This window comes from Bactrocera oleae, chromosome 3 (assembly GCF_042242935.1).
Source record: "Bactrocera oleae isolate idBacOlea1 chromosome 3, idBacOlea1, whole genome shotgun sequence".
Lineage (NCBI taxonomy): Eukaryota > Metazoa > Arthropoda > Insecta > Diptera > Tephritidae > Bactrocera > Bactrocera oleae.
Window position 1 is genome coordinate 618,185 of NC_091537.1, and position 12,900 is coordinate 631,084.

At 33.7% G+C, this 12,900-nt stretch overlaps 4 protein-coding genes across 5 annotated transcripts; 1 reads left to right on the forward strand and 3 right to left on the reverse strand.

Annotated features, from left to right (window-relative positions):
- Positions 1–5,671: 5,671 nt before the first annotated feature.
- On the reverse strand, positions 5,672–8,635 carry LOC106614958 (2-phosphoxylose phosphatase 1). Its single transcript, XM_014230912.3, has 4 exons — positions 8,366–8,635; positions 7,957–8,296; positions 7,641–7,778; positions 5,672–7,523 (listed from the first exon to the last, which is right to left on the reverse strand). The coding sequence occupies exons 1-4, from the start codon at positions 8,457–8,459 to the stop codon at positions 6,344–6,346; spliced, it is 1,752 nt and encodes a 583-aa protein (XP_014086387.2). The 5' UTR covers positions 8,460–8,635; the 3' UTR covers positions 5,672–6,343.
- A 143-nt stretch (positions 8,636–8,778) lies between these two features.
- Positions 8,779–9,939, reverse strand: Uch (Ubiquitin carboxyl-terminal hydrolase). The gene is made up of 4 exons (XM_014230944.3): positions 9,785–9,939; positions 9,533–9,673; positions 9,333–9,475; positions 8,779–9,277 (listed from the first exon to the last, which is right to left on the reverse strand). Exons 1-4 carry the CDS (start codon positions 9,818–9,820, stop codon positions 8,914–8,916), a joined length of 684 nt encoding a protein of 227 aa, XP_014086419.1. The 5' UTR covers positions 9,821–9,939; the 3' UTR covers positions 8,779–8,913.
- Positions 9,940–10,051: 112 nt separating this feature from the next.
- daed (daedalus) lies at positions 10,052–11,140 on the forward strand. The gene is made up of 3 exons (XM_014230942.3): positions 10,052–10,575; positions 10,630–10,867; positions 10,929–11,140. The coding sequence occupies exons 1-3, from the start codon at positions 10,199–10,201 to the stop codon at positions 11,076–11,078; spliced, it is 765 nt and encodes a 254-aa protein (XP_014086417.1). The 5' UTR covers positions 10,052–10,198; the 3' UTR covers positions 11,079–11,140.
- Positions 11,141–11,458: 318 nt separating this feature from the next.
- LOC106614979 (uncharacterized) lies at positions 11,459–12,435 on the reverse strand. 2 transcript variants are annotated; one of them, XM_014230945.3, is made up of 3 exons: positions 12,168–12,435; positions 11,664–12,119; positions 11,459–11,602 (listed from the first exon to the last, which is right to left on the reverse strand). In XM_014230945.3, exons 1-3 carry the CDS (start codon positions 12,229–12,231, stop codon positions 11,469–11,471), a joined length of 654 nt encoding a protein of 217 aa, XP_014086420.2. In that variant the 5' UTR covers positions 12,232–12,435; the 3' UTR covers positions 11,459–11,468. The 2 variants fall into 2 exon arrangements, with proteins under 2 accessions (XP_014086420.2, XP_014086421.1); XM_014230946.3 differs by having other exon boundaries at positions 11,664–12,109; positions 12,168–12,433.
- Positions 12,436–12,900: the final 465 nt, after the last annotated feature.

A 12,900-nucleotide genomic window follows, 5' to 3' on the forward strand; every position in this document is an offset into this window, starting at 1 on the left:
ATATCTTATGAGAACGCAATGTAAATGAACACTCACCACCGCTTCTACAGAACGGTAGGGTATCCGCGAAATTTGGATTTTACCCGTAGAAAGGAGTGAGCTTAGAGTGAGAGAGCAATCCCTTGCAACGCAGGGTTGCCAATCTCGATATTTTGCATTAATTAAAAAATAAACTTGAATATATTTGAAATATTCCTAAAATAACTCAAAATTACAGTCGAATACATTTACTTATAAATAGGAAAACTATTTTTTTTAGTTTTGAACTTTCACATTATGAAAAATTATAACTAAAAAACTAAATGTGTGAAAAATGGTGTATACGAATAGAACAATGGCAACATTGGTGAAATGAAAACAAAATAGAACAAATGATTTCTGCGTTGCAACTACGGGCATAACTTTTTAAAAAACTTGGTTTGATACGGGCGGTAAGTACAGAAGGGAGGAATGTCGGTGACTGTTTGAGCTATAATGAAGAGGTTTCAGTAACAATGAGGAAACGGAAAAGTAGAAAATTTTTATTCGAATGCATCATACAAGATGTTTGACCAGGTTGTTGATATTATTACAATAATACAATATGTGAATTGATATATGTATGTAAAAATATTTATAATTTTCAATTAACTATAATTTCTATATAACGGTATATAGTACATATGTAAGTACCTACTTTTACATATCTTATCTTGTAATTGTACAATCTCCATTAATTACTTTTGATAAAATTATTATGATAGCAACCAAAAGTATTTCATGTGGTGGCAACAACTTAGCATAACTAACGACTAGTTAAATTGGCGTTCTCCATTTTGGATAAGTGCTAGCCATACGCCATCTATTCCTAGTGACTTATACCATATTTCTTAAAAGAATTTATTACCCACTCTGCAGATCTACTTATGTATATCTTATTATATTTTTAGCCATATTTGTATGACCATTTAAGATACTCGCTGTGGATCCTGGAAATGTGTATTGAGCAGAGTAATTGCTCGTTCTTTTTCATTTCTTGTGTATTCGTTGTCTCTTAGTTTAAGTGCCATTTGACTTTCTTTTGTATATTTTGCTAGTGCCCTGTGTAATCGGGCTGATTCTGGTATCGATGCTATGGCTATGCTTTTCCTTGGCTTTGAGAATTTATAACTAGAGTTAAATGCTTCGATTATACTATTATTTAAGCTGTATATTTTCTGTTCCAGTTCTTGGAAGTTTTTACCTTAATTGATTAGTTCCTTTCTATTTAGATTTATGTCTAACATTAGCTGACCATTCGTCGAGTGGAGCATCCCGGCCGTCACGGGAATTTAAATAACATTGTGTTGCTCTCTCACCTATTATATGTTGCGATTTTCAGTGAATTGTAATATGGTAATATATCTCTGATTTTGCCGGCACAAATATGGTCACCTTAGTGTATATGGCTTTACTCATATCAAATAATGGCCCTAAGGAGAAATCTATAATTCTCTGATCTGATATTGATGCATCGCAGCCCTCTCTCAACACAACACCACCAATTTCAAACTTCCTTCCTTCTTTCTTAATGGTCAATTGTATTGCCACTAGATCTCTACTTAAAAGTTTTGAGATACAAATACAGTCTATACCTTTGTGCAATATAATACTAATTTTAGAATTATCACAGGTGAGATTCCATATACCTGTTGTGTGTCTATACACCTCATCCATTAGGTGCGTGTACCCTCAAGCCGTCCTGATCGTCTGCTCGGAGTTGCTACCCAATGTGCTTTTACCCTCAGATGATGTTCGACGGTGCTTTCAATGGGACACCTCTGTTCATCGTGTATCCTGTTGACGATGTCTTCCCCGCGAATCCTTTCTTTGCGGGAGTATAAAGCCCTTAACGCTCGGACGTTCTTGCTTGTTAATGCGCTCCCTTGTATCTTTCGTATGGTTCCGGCGACAAGTTTCTTAATTTGTCCCATCCGACCGCTTCTCTGTTACTCTTCCTTTCAGTGTTGTTGTTGTGGTTGTTTTTGTTCTTCATCTTTTCATATGACTCTCGTGGTCAAAATATTTGAAGGGGAAACAAAATAATCCACTGCGAGAGCGCCCCATGCCGCAGTACGGCCACCGTTACATTTCAAGACGGCTCGATGTCGACATGACACCGTTATATTGTAATACAGCTGGATTATTGTACCCGTCCTAGCTGCAAACCAACCAATGGGCACGGTCTACGTTACACCCTGGCTTTGGAGGGGTGGTAATGCTTAGTCACTTCCTGCTCCGCAGCTTATTTCAATCAGATCAAAAGTTGACAGATTGAGACTGCACTGTGTCTCTCAACTTAATTTCTCTCGATAGTGCTGATGAGTAAGCAGTTTTGCATATGTAGGTTAATATAAACAAAAACGCTGCCACATACATGCATATATATATATGCCTTATATATATGTATATGTATGTATGTACGGAAGACAGCGCAATCCCAGCGATTGCCTATATTATATCAATTGATCGTAAACCTTAATACTATTGTGGAATATATTGACATTTGTTGATAATATTGGCTTAGAACCCTACAAATAGAGATGATCTACATTTGCATATACTTACGTATTGTACGTATACATACATATGTACTTATAAACATTCGTCCTACGCTATTCTGCTCTCCTATTGGAAAATTTCACTAACATTTTTTACACTCTCACGCCGGTAACATGAGAAGAAATTCCGAGCAAGCCTCCTAAAATACCATGTATATATGTATATACCAAATCTATATGAATGTGTATACAAATATAAATTTTATGGTGTTGAAGGAAAATTTTAAGAAACCACTCGCTTTTGTCCTAAGCCCTTAGTCCAAAAACAACAGTCCTAACTTGGTTTATTGGTGTCAAAATAGTTCTTTGAAATAATGTATGTCGATGTCATTGACACCCCCTCCCTTTAATGATCGCATTTTAGTCAGCAATCACCAACAGTTGTTGCACGCTTTCTGTCGCATTAAAAGTCATAAAGGTACCATCAATATATGTATCTATCTAATAACATGCGTGCAGTACGGTGTATGTATGTATTTAATTAAAAATGCTTTATACTTGTATGTCCATACCTATGTCGTGGAAGTGCACCTTTTTCTCCATATGTGCAAAAAGTGCTCGCAATACCACCTATCTAAAACCGCATTGCACTAATGGAGCAAAATAACAAAACTCGTTCACATTCATTGTTGTTGTCACAAATCAAATTTCAGAAATCTCTAGCGTTTGCGTCATTCGATGTTATTTTACCAGGCAAGCAGCGCTTAGTGTAAGAAATACACGTTAAGTGCAACCAGAAGAGAGCAAATCGGCATTTAAAAGCTAAGTATAAATATAGGTATGTATTAAATAAGCATATGTGGGCACATGCGTATGTATTTATACACTGGCACTGAGCAGAGCAGTATTGCACAACGAAATACACATCTATGTATGTAGATGTACATGTTTATATTAACGTATATAAATAAATGAGAAATGGTGCAGAGGGACAGTTCTCCCATTAGCAAATTTTCAAATGTAAGTTCGACATACATACATATATAACATAAGGGCTGTACATAACAATAGAACACGATATTTGAATTTATTATTCCAAGCTGAATACCAAATTTATAAATATTTAAAACTTGCATATACATATACGTATAATTAATAATTCATTTTGTACATACTTATGTATGTATGTTGTATAAATATATAGGAACATGTAATATATGTAAGTAATTGTTGGGCTAAACATGTGATTTATATTTTAAAAACAGTATTTTTCTTCTTAGCTTGGTTAAATGGAATATTTTCAAAGTCGTCCTTTATATTCAATTTCTCTCATTGACATACTTGTACTTACGTATTTTCATAAGTAAACAGATAATTCTTGAATACAGTTTGCAAATGCTTTATATACTCTCACCAACAGCTTTTGTTGTATGTGTATTGTCAGTACGTAATTAATTTAAAGAAATGTGACAGTAAAGAAGTGAGACATCCATCCTCTTACCTACCAATGATAGCTGTTCCACTAATATTTATATTTTATTTGAAATCGTTTTTAATAAGATCTGTTGCTGTTGTTTTCTGGAAACAGTAACCAGATGCATATGTTCCTTAGTCAGGCGGCTCGAATAGGCTGTTTGTATTTGAGATACTGAGATACATTATGATGAGCTCATAATGCATAATGTAATTTTAATGTAAGCACATATAATATATACATATGTATGTATAATAAAAATATGAAAGTGCAAAAGAATAATGAATCTTAGAGTTTGGAATGGACATTTGAACCAGAAGACAGGTGATTAATAGTTGTGTGCCCTAATAGAACACAATTAAATGAAATAAAAATAGATTGAGTGTAAACTGAAAAAGAGCTCTCTTAATGTGACTTTGACAACAATGATGAGTATAGTAGCCTAGACAATTCACTCACAGAGTCGTTGTCAACACTTTGCCGAAGTAGATGTGCAAACTAGTGAAGAGGAAGTACTTACATATATTAGTGCATTCTAAAATAGTCGTTCTCTATGGGGCAGAAGTTGTAACAATGAATGGAAATCTCTTTGACGTTAGACAAACTGCATTGCTTCTCTTAGCAGCTAGCATATCTTCGTTATTAAGGCCCTTCGGCGTTCTAATTATTTTGCAGTGAACATCCTACCATTACAGCTTTGTACACAAATTTGTGTGTATGTATGTATGTATACATATGTATATTAGTGTGTTTAAGAATCAGACTTAGAGATTTCGTTTAGTTAAGAGTTTCCCCTAAACTTTAGATAGGCAATAGGCAGAAGAAAATCATTTCAAGATTACCCATGTAGTTTGCTAGAATCTGAAGAAAAGTAGTCATCTACCAATAATCCTGGGTGATTGTAAAAGTCTGTCGAGTTCCATTACTGAACTCGCGAATGAAAATATATACCAACACTAAAACCAATGAAAAGAGTTTTGGAAAAAAACTTTGCACGATTTTTCTTCATCAACATTTTGTACCAGAAACGCAGAAGATGACAGTAAGAGGCATTTTTGTAATTTAAACTTACTTGGTCACGAATGCGCCACCCAATCGAGAAGTCGTACTGCACTGCTGCACTCTCATCAACACGAGCACATTGAAATACAGCCACAAGAGACACCAGTTCGATTCGTTCTTTTGTATACAAATATGATGTGCACAAATACACATGAATATACATATGCATATATGTAAATACATACATGGTTACATGCCTATGTACATATAAGCGATGACACAGACGCGAGATATGCTTGAATGCACTTATATGCACACGTGCATACGTATGTAGATCGCAAGTGTTGTTTCTTTAACAAAGTGCCAAGTGAATGAATTGTTCATATAAATACCTATAAGAAAATGGAATGATATGTTGTGGCCACCGAATTAGAAACTTTAGTTGCTAAACCATATTAAAATAAATCTGATACATAAGTATGTACCTATCACTTCATAAAAGACATTTGTCCAAAATCTTGTATTTCAATTCGTTCTCTAAACATTCTTTATCTTCCTTTTGGTTCTACATACATAGTATATTTGGTGCCGATCCGACTATGCGTTGCTGTGGCTAAGGTATACATATTATTGCATAATATAATAAAACTATTTTACTGAAAATTTTAAAACATGCTGCTGTTTAAAAATATATATTTTTATTTTTTCATGAATTGTTTTAATGTTAACACAATAAATATATAAACTATCCTATCTTTTAAGTTGGATCAAACCAGACGCAGTGTACTAAATTTTATTAAAATCGGTTAACTAGTTTAGGAGTTAGCCCCGGAGAAAACATGACACGTAATTTTTATATAATATGGGTAGGTTGGTATTTTAGGCGAATGAGTGATAAACGATACCCACTAAGCCGAAATCTAACCAGTTCATACCAATTCCAAAATAATTCCAAGTTGGTACATAGAGCTAAATCATTGGTTTAATAAAAAGAAAAAAATCGTTCCTGAATTTTCAAAAGTCTGATGTTTTTCTGTCGGTTTCAGGCAGGAGTTTCTAGTATAAACTAAAATTTTCCTTGACTACTATACTTTAGATGTATGTATGTATATACATATCAATAGTATGGATCGCTTTTTATAATGTATATGTATAATATACTTGTACTAACTTAAAGCTAAATATGAATTTTCATGTATGTACATACATACATGTATAGATGCAAATATCGTATATACAAGTATATAATATTTGTGTGCATAATTATGCAATTGATATGTTTGGTTTACCATTTGTTAGAATCGTGTAAATGAGCCTATGCATGACGAGTAGGTTTGTGTTTCACTTATCAGAAATCAATATCTTTGTGTGATACCGTTGCGGTGCAAGCATCTTTAAAATTAGTTGCGTTCAAAGACGAAAAGTAGTCTTCATGAAGAAATCGAATAATATTCTCGATTGGACAAAGATCCGCCTTATTCCCACGACTATCACGTGTGACTCTTAAGCTTTTACCACCTTCACAAAACTCGATTTGTTGTGTGACATCCCGACCATTGTAGACTATCCGAAAATAATAGTCTGTATGTGTTTCGCTTTTGTATAATTCAATAGCTAATCGAGTTGCATAAGGTATAAATGTGTTTCCAGTTTTTATTCCCAAAGCAGCAGTTAAATATTGCAGAGTCCAATCGTGGCCTGAGTACAGAACAAATTTAGTTCGATCGCCAGAGATCATTCGTAGCATATAGCTAACAATATGTCGGATCATACCATATGATCGAAGTAGGCCGATTCGCCTATAATATATATGCGCTACTTCGTATGTTGATTGCCAGTTTGCATACGCCATAAGGGCTGTGACGTGAGTGTCTTCGACACATCCCATCGAATTTTCACTATCAAGATCTTCGTTAAATATATTCTCCGGTACGAAATGAGGATCTGCAGCGTTTTCATCTTGGTCGATGTTAATGACATCATTTAAATCGATTGCACTCAGTTGGGTCGTGGAAAATAAACGCGAGCTATTTGAAATTATTTGTCGGCAAGGTAATGGGGCATCGTGACATAAAATCATGTTTAGAACGTCCATCACATCTTGAACATTGTTGATCCCATTTGGGGTATGTTGAAGCAAAGTCCCCCCTACCCATTGAATAACCTTACTGATTTCCGGTTGAAGGGTCAAATTCAATTTTTGTTCATTTTTCTGACGCTTGAATAAAAGTTCCGCTTGATGGCAGGTACAGTCTGTAAAACAAAACGCCATGCTCTGTGACTCCCGAATATTTAAGGATAACCACTTATCATTTGGCAAAAAACTGTAGAGAATAGCGAGAGCCGATTGAAAAGTTCTCCTATAGCGCGTAGAAAATACTACCACTTCATCAGAGTTCAGCAGAGAATTAGGAGTCGATGATCCACCCATTGAGGGTTTATTTGATGTTGGTTTAGTCAGCAATCCCAATGCGTGAGCGTAAATTTGATGCAGAATATCACCTACATGTAACATTTGAGCGACTCCCCTGTCATTTTGTAGAATAAATATAAATATAAAATTACAATTTATACAATAATATAATATGTAAATGTATGTAGGTTTGTATGATTTATATACACATGTAAGTGGTTTGTTTACGCACTTAAATGTCAACTGGCCTAAAAGACATGCACGATCGGATGCTGGCAACAAAGGAAATCCATGAAACGGTCCAATTTTATTCCAATACATGTGATTAGAGCTCGCAGACGATGTGGAATTATATAGAAAACTGCGATAGCTGTAAATAATTTTCGACACTCAGAAAGTGTGTAACAATTGTTATTTGCGTAGTTCGTATGGACATTTTACAATCATATATATATATATGTATGTATGTGTATGTGTATGTACACATGTACGAGGTTTAGATGGTAGTTTCCAATAGATGTTTGTAAAGAAATTTGTTTTTCACTCACCGATTGACTAAGCCGTTGTTTTCTGCACTGCAATCGATACCCATAACTCCTCGCATATGCGACATGGGACCACGGTCACCGTGCCTTATGACCATTAGTACACCTTGCAATTTCCAACCGTCTAATATGCCACCTTCATCGCGACGCACTAAATGTTCTAAAGGTGCACAACGCTCCTTTAATTGGCTATATTTCAAAATGCTTTTGTCTAGCCTTTGAGGATAAATTTCATCCGTATATTGTGCGCTGACATCTCCTGATGGAGAATGCAATTGTCCATTAAGAAATTGAATTGTATTACTAAGAGAATTTCCGTTATGACCAATATATTTGTACATTCCTAAAATAATTCAATTCCAATTATCCAATAATAATTGAAATAATGTTAATTTATTAAAATGCTTTTTACCGGCGATTAAAAGAAAAATCCATATACTGAGTACCAAATAACAGTGCAACGTACGATGTTGCGTCGAAAATCGAATCAACTCCTTTATCAACATGCTTTTAAAAGGCTCAGTTTTTCAATCACTCGGAACAAATATTACTCCATTTTCTTGTATTTGATTTATTAAAAAGTTATAACTACTTAAGTTAAAGCAAATCGTCTACTTAATAAATAACATACATACATATGTACATAAACACATATACCCACACATACATATGTACGTGTACGCGTAGTTTGATTCGTTGTCATGCGCATTGTTACTCTAAATAAAGTCTGTGTTTCTGTGTTCTTTTAAGAACGTACTGACTTCTTCCTTGAATGTGAAATTTTAGTGACCATAAAGCTGAACAAATTATAAAACCAAACAAAAATTTTAATAAGCCATTGATATCCAATTATTTTATTAACACCGATGCAATTCGTTTACAATTTTAATACAAGCATTTAAAGCAAATTTATGTTTGTGTAATGTGTATGACAAATTTTCAAAATTATCTTAAACCTTATTAATTTTGTGATGCGGTTAATGCCATTACCGTGAAGCGCATTTCTTGCGGGTCCCTAGCCATGAATCCTTTGCAGACTTTAGCTGCGTCTTCCACAAATGTTGCATCGGAAGTCGAACTATGCCTGATTGGAAATTCTTTTCGACCATCTAACTCATATAATATGCCTCCGTTGTGAATTAATGATATAAAATGGTGATTTACTTTTTCTTCAGGATTAGCAACAGTTTGGCCTTCGTTGGCAAGTTCATAATGACCCTCCGTAAATAAGATATCATTTTCCAAAGCTTTACCACGCTCTTCTGGTGTTAAATTTTTGGCGCTCTCAAGAAAGTTTTTCAATATTCCATCACAAAGTGAAATGCTAATAAGAGAAAATACAATACATTATTCATTACACTTTTAAGTGCATACAACACCTTTTGTTATTAGCCACACTATGTATAATAGCAACAGTGCCACAAGCATTAGAAGTTAGTTGTCGCATGTAGAAAAGATCATCAGGAAAAGTTCCAGGATCAGCAGCTAAGTTTTCATGTTCTTGTGCTCTATGCTTCTCATACTATATTTTAAAGAATATTTCCCAAAGCCAATTTACATAACAAAAAGAAATACCCACATTTTCTGATATAGGAAATAGCAAAATAATTGCTTTAACTGGTTGTGGTATCCATTCGAGCATCTCCGGTTCTAAGCTGACAACATCAGTAATTGACCACTCCTGAGACACCCCCAATTTATGAATATATTTTGTAAGTACCTAGTGAGCATAGGCATATAATTTTATCAAATTCGATGACTCATCATTATTCATTTTAATTGAATATATAAATATTTTTTATTTGCCTCAAATCGGCAAAAATATGCTTACATCTGGATTAGATTCAAGCGGCAGCCAGGCAGGCATTTCTTTAATATACTTAATAATTTAAGAGCCAAAGATTTTATATGATTAAAATATTTTCTAACCTTTACACTGATACTGTTTACTAACTGTTTGCCGGCAATACGTCAATAGTGCCACTTATTCATTTACTATTTTACTCATAACGTTGCCCATGCGTTGAAGCAAATCATAGGAATAAAAATGCTGAATGTGAAAAATATTAAATCTGGCATTCACACCATTATTTATGTTAGTTTTGATATGTAATTAAATATATTTATACTATAGACTTTATGAAAAAGAAAAGCAGGAGATATTTTTATTATATTTTTCATTCTCTGCAATATAGTTATCTAGAGCCACTTTTCGTGTTTCAAAATATTCGTTCATTTGACTAAAATGCAGGATATTAACACTCCTGTGCCTTCTTCACTGGGCGTACCTGCCGTGCGTTTCGATGTAAATAAAGAATTTCAAAATCGCAGTTTGTATCATGATCGTGATAGTTCCATTGCAAGACTTCAACGTAAACCATGGATACGTTCGAGTAATGAAAGGCGATCAAATCGGGAAGCACTTACTACTTTACTATCATCTCATGGTGATAACTCCAATGATTGTATAGAGAGGTTGTTGGCTGAAGAAATATCATATCGGGATTTGGCATCTCTCTCAAGCTCCGATTTGGAATTGATGGGTTTCAAAGACTGCAAAGAACGACAGGAGCTAATAACATTTTTTTCAGAGTTACCAAACCAGGATCCAACGTATAAAGAGCAAGTAAAATTGTGCTATTTATTAATTCAAAATTGTTTTAAAATTATTTTTAGAATATGTGAATTGCCTGAAGCAAAGACATATAATTGCGAGATTTTGGGGAAGGCTATTGACCATTTGGACAACATGCGTTCAGCTCTATCCGCGATCAACTATAAATTGAAGATTTTGCCTCCGGATGACATAATCGTAGGAGAAAAAAGTTTTGCGAGTCGTTTTGTGCTGGAATCACTAGCAGAGTTAAAGGCCCTAACTTTCGAAATTGATAAAGAGATTGACGACTTAACTAAGGTGTTGGATATCATTTAGGTGTCAGTTTTAGGAATAATCAGTTTTTTTTTTCTTGTAATAGGTTCAACTGGACAAAAGTTCTAGGCAGTTAACCGACATTAAAATTAAAAAACGTGCATACAGTTCTTTTGGTATTTGGGCATTCATCTACACAATGGCAGCGGCCGGAGTCTTTGCCTCATTTTACATTCCGAAATTAATCAGAAATTAAAGAACCATAATTTTTACATTATGTACAGACTAAATAATATATTTCATGAATTTCCAAATTGATTTATTATATTTTCATATATAGAATAATATTATTATATATACATATACATTTTTTTACAGCTTAATTCTTTTTGCTTATCGAAATATTTTTAAACTTTAAATTGTTTTAAAAGCCTAATATTATTTTGGAAAAATTTTAATATTAAACTTAATAGAAAAATGATGAGTATAAGTGTTTAATTGACTTCCTTATACATTTGTATTGCACATGGAAGTTGGTTACGACCGAACCATTAGTACAGTGCATCATTGACTATTATGTATATCCCTAGTGAATCATATTTAGCGGCAAATGATTTTAGGTGAACGTTGAAGAAATCTTCTTAAATTAAGTTCTGTTTTTTTTCTCTTCTTCCAAAAATGCAAACATTAAGTATGTCCATTCATCAACGTATTGTGGGTATTCCCATGCAGTTGTACAACGAATTAAATCTGATCTGTTCATACAATGCGGCAATTCACCTGTTTAAATTTAATAAGTAGAAAATTATTTTATTTTAAGGTCGGACTATAATATACTCACAAGCAACCCTTTGTTTTATATTATTTTCTTTGTTATAAGAAGAATATAATTGGTCTAAGAAGTTGATATATTGCGACAACGGCCATGACTGGTGAAAAACTTTATCTGTATTGTCGGGTAATTTACTTAATGCTATCAATAATCGAAGTGATTCTCCTGCAATTTTTGTTATATTTTCGAATACCGACACAATTATATTCAGCTTTTCTATCAGCGGTTTTAGATCTCTGTGATAAAGCGTTTCCTCGTTTTCCTTAAGTTGACGAGCAGATCCCTTAGATACTAAAGCACGGGTCTTAATAGCCTCAATCGAAATACAAATCGCGAAACCCTTTTTTTGAGCGATTTGCCATTTGAAGTAATTTATTTTTTGTTGTGAAATTATATCATCCAATCGATCTTTGCATGTCGTAAACGAATCTTGCATACACAATTTTCCACGCGGGCTAATCAAAACTGTTTAAAATATATAAAATAAAGTGTTGAATGAAATGTATTACTCACATCTTACAGGGGTCAAATCCTTAATGAGATTTATGTCTTCTTCCTTTCCTGGTGTGCACGACATAGTTTATCAAAAAATTAAGGCAAATTAGCAGAGAAATACAAATATTTCAATGCAAAAACAGATTCATTACAAACATAAAGGGGCATCTCGACACGCAATTAAAGATTTCTAAAACCTGAATTGCTAGCAATATTGACAATGGAGGCTGCTCTAATGTTTAGCGATTGATGTCTGAATACATCAGTGGTTTGACAGAGCTTTTTTCATTTGAACACAAATTTGCAAACTGGAATTTAGCAAATGAAAACATGAAAAATAGTAATTAAATACATACATATATATGGGTATTATTTTATTAATATTTGTTAGTATATGTATATATCATTGTTTAGATTGACATCCTCCTCATAAAATTTTTAAACGCGTTTAGAGCTCAAACATGCGCTATATTACAGCTAGAACTTACCTACAATGTAGAACTTACCTGCAATGTATTTGACAGATGGTTAGCAATGTATTATACATTGCCTGTGGAGATGCGATGTTATGTTAGGACATGGTACAATTGTTGCATATAGAGTGTCCGATTTTATGCTAGTTATTTATCAAGATGTTGACAAAATTTTATTCTTAAATATCAAACAAGTTCAATTTTTTTGATCTATCTAATCAATACGTTTTGAGGGTTAAAAACAGCTAAATAATATTTGTAATAATTAAGAGCACGAA

What these genes read in the sequence shown, in the direction of transcription:
- LOC106614958 (XM_014230912.3), bottom strand. Translation starts at nt 8,459, where the DNA reads ATGTTGATAAAGGAGTTGATTCGATTTTCGACGCAACATCGTACGTTG. An exon ending in AACAACGGCTTAGTCAATCG is followed by an intron (nt 7,779 to 7,956) that starts GTGAGTGAAAAA and finishes AATTATTTACAG; the next exon opens with CTATCGCAGTTTTCTATATA. An exon ending in TTAGGCCAGTTGACATTTAA is followed by an intron (nt 7,524 to 7,640) that starts GTGCGTAAACAA and finishes ACAAAATGACAG; the next exon opens with GGGAGTCGCTCAAATGTTAC.
- Uch (XM_014230944.3), bottom strand. Translation starts at nt 9,820, where the DNA reads ATGCCTGCCTGGCTGCCGCTTGAATCTAATCCAGAT. An exon ending in CGCTTGAATCTAATCCAGAT is followed by an intron (nt 9,674 to 9,784) that starts GTAAGCATATTT and finishes TATGCTCACTAG; the next exon opens with GTACTTACAAAATATATTCA. An exon ending in AGTGTGGCTAATAACAAAAG is followed by an intron (nt 9,278 to 9,332) that starts GTGTTGTATGCA and finishes TTCTCTTATTAG; the next exon opens with CATTTCACTTTGTGATGGAA.
- daed (XM_014230942.3), top strand. Translation starts at nt 10,199, where the DNA reads ATGCAGGATATTAACACTCCTGTGCCTTCTTCACTGGGCGTACCTGCC. An exon ending in CAGGATCCAACGTATAAAGA is followed by an intron (nt 10,576 to 10,629) that starts GCAAGTAAAATT and finishes AATTATTTTTAG; the next exon opens with AATATGTGAATTGCCTGAAG. An exon ending in AGATTGACGACTTAACTAAG is followed by an intron (nt 10,868 to 10,928) that starts GTGTTGGATATC and finishes TTCTTGTAATAG; the next exon opens with GTTCAACTGGACAAAAGTTC.
- LOC106614979 (XM_014230945.3), bottom strand. Translation starts at nt 12,231, where the DNA reads ATGTCGTGCACACCAGGAAAGGAAGAAGACATAAATCTCATTAAGGAT. An exon ending in GGATTTGACCCCTGTAAGAT is followed by an intron (nt 12,120 to 12,167) that starts GTGAGTAATACA and finishes TATTTTAAACAG; the next exon opens with TTTTGATTAGCCCGCGTGGA. An exon ending in TATAAAACAAAGGGTTGCTT is followed by an intron (nt 11,603 to 11,663) that starts GTGAGTATATTA and finishes AAATTTAAACAG; the next exon opens with GTGAATTGCCGCATTGTATG.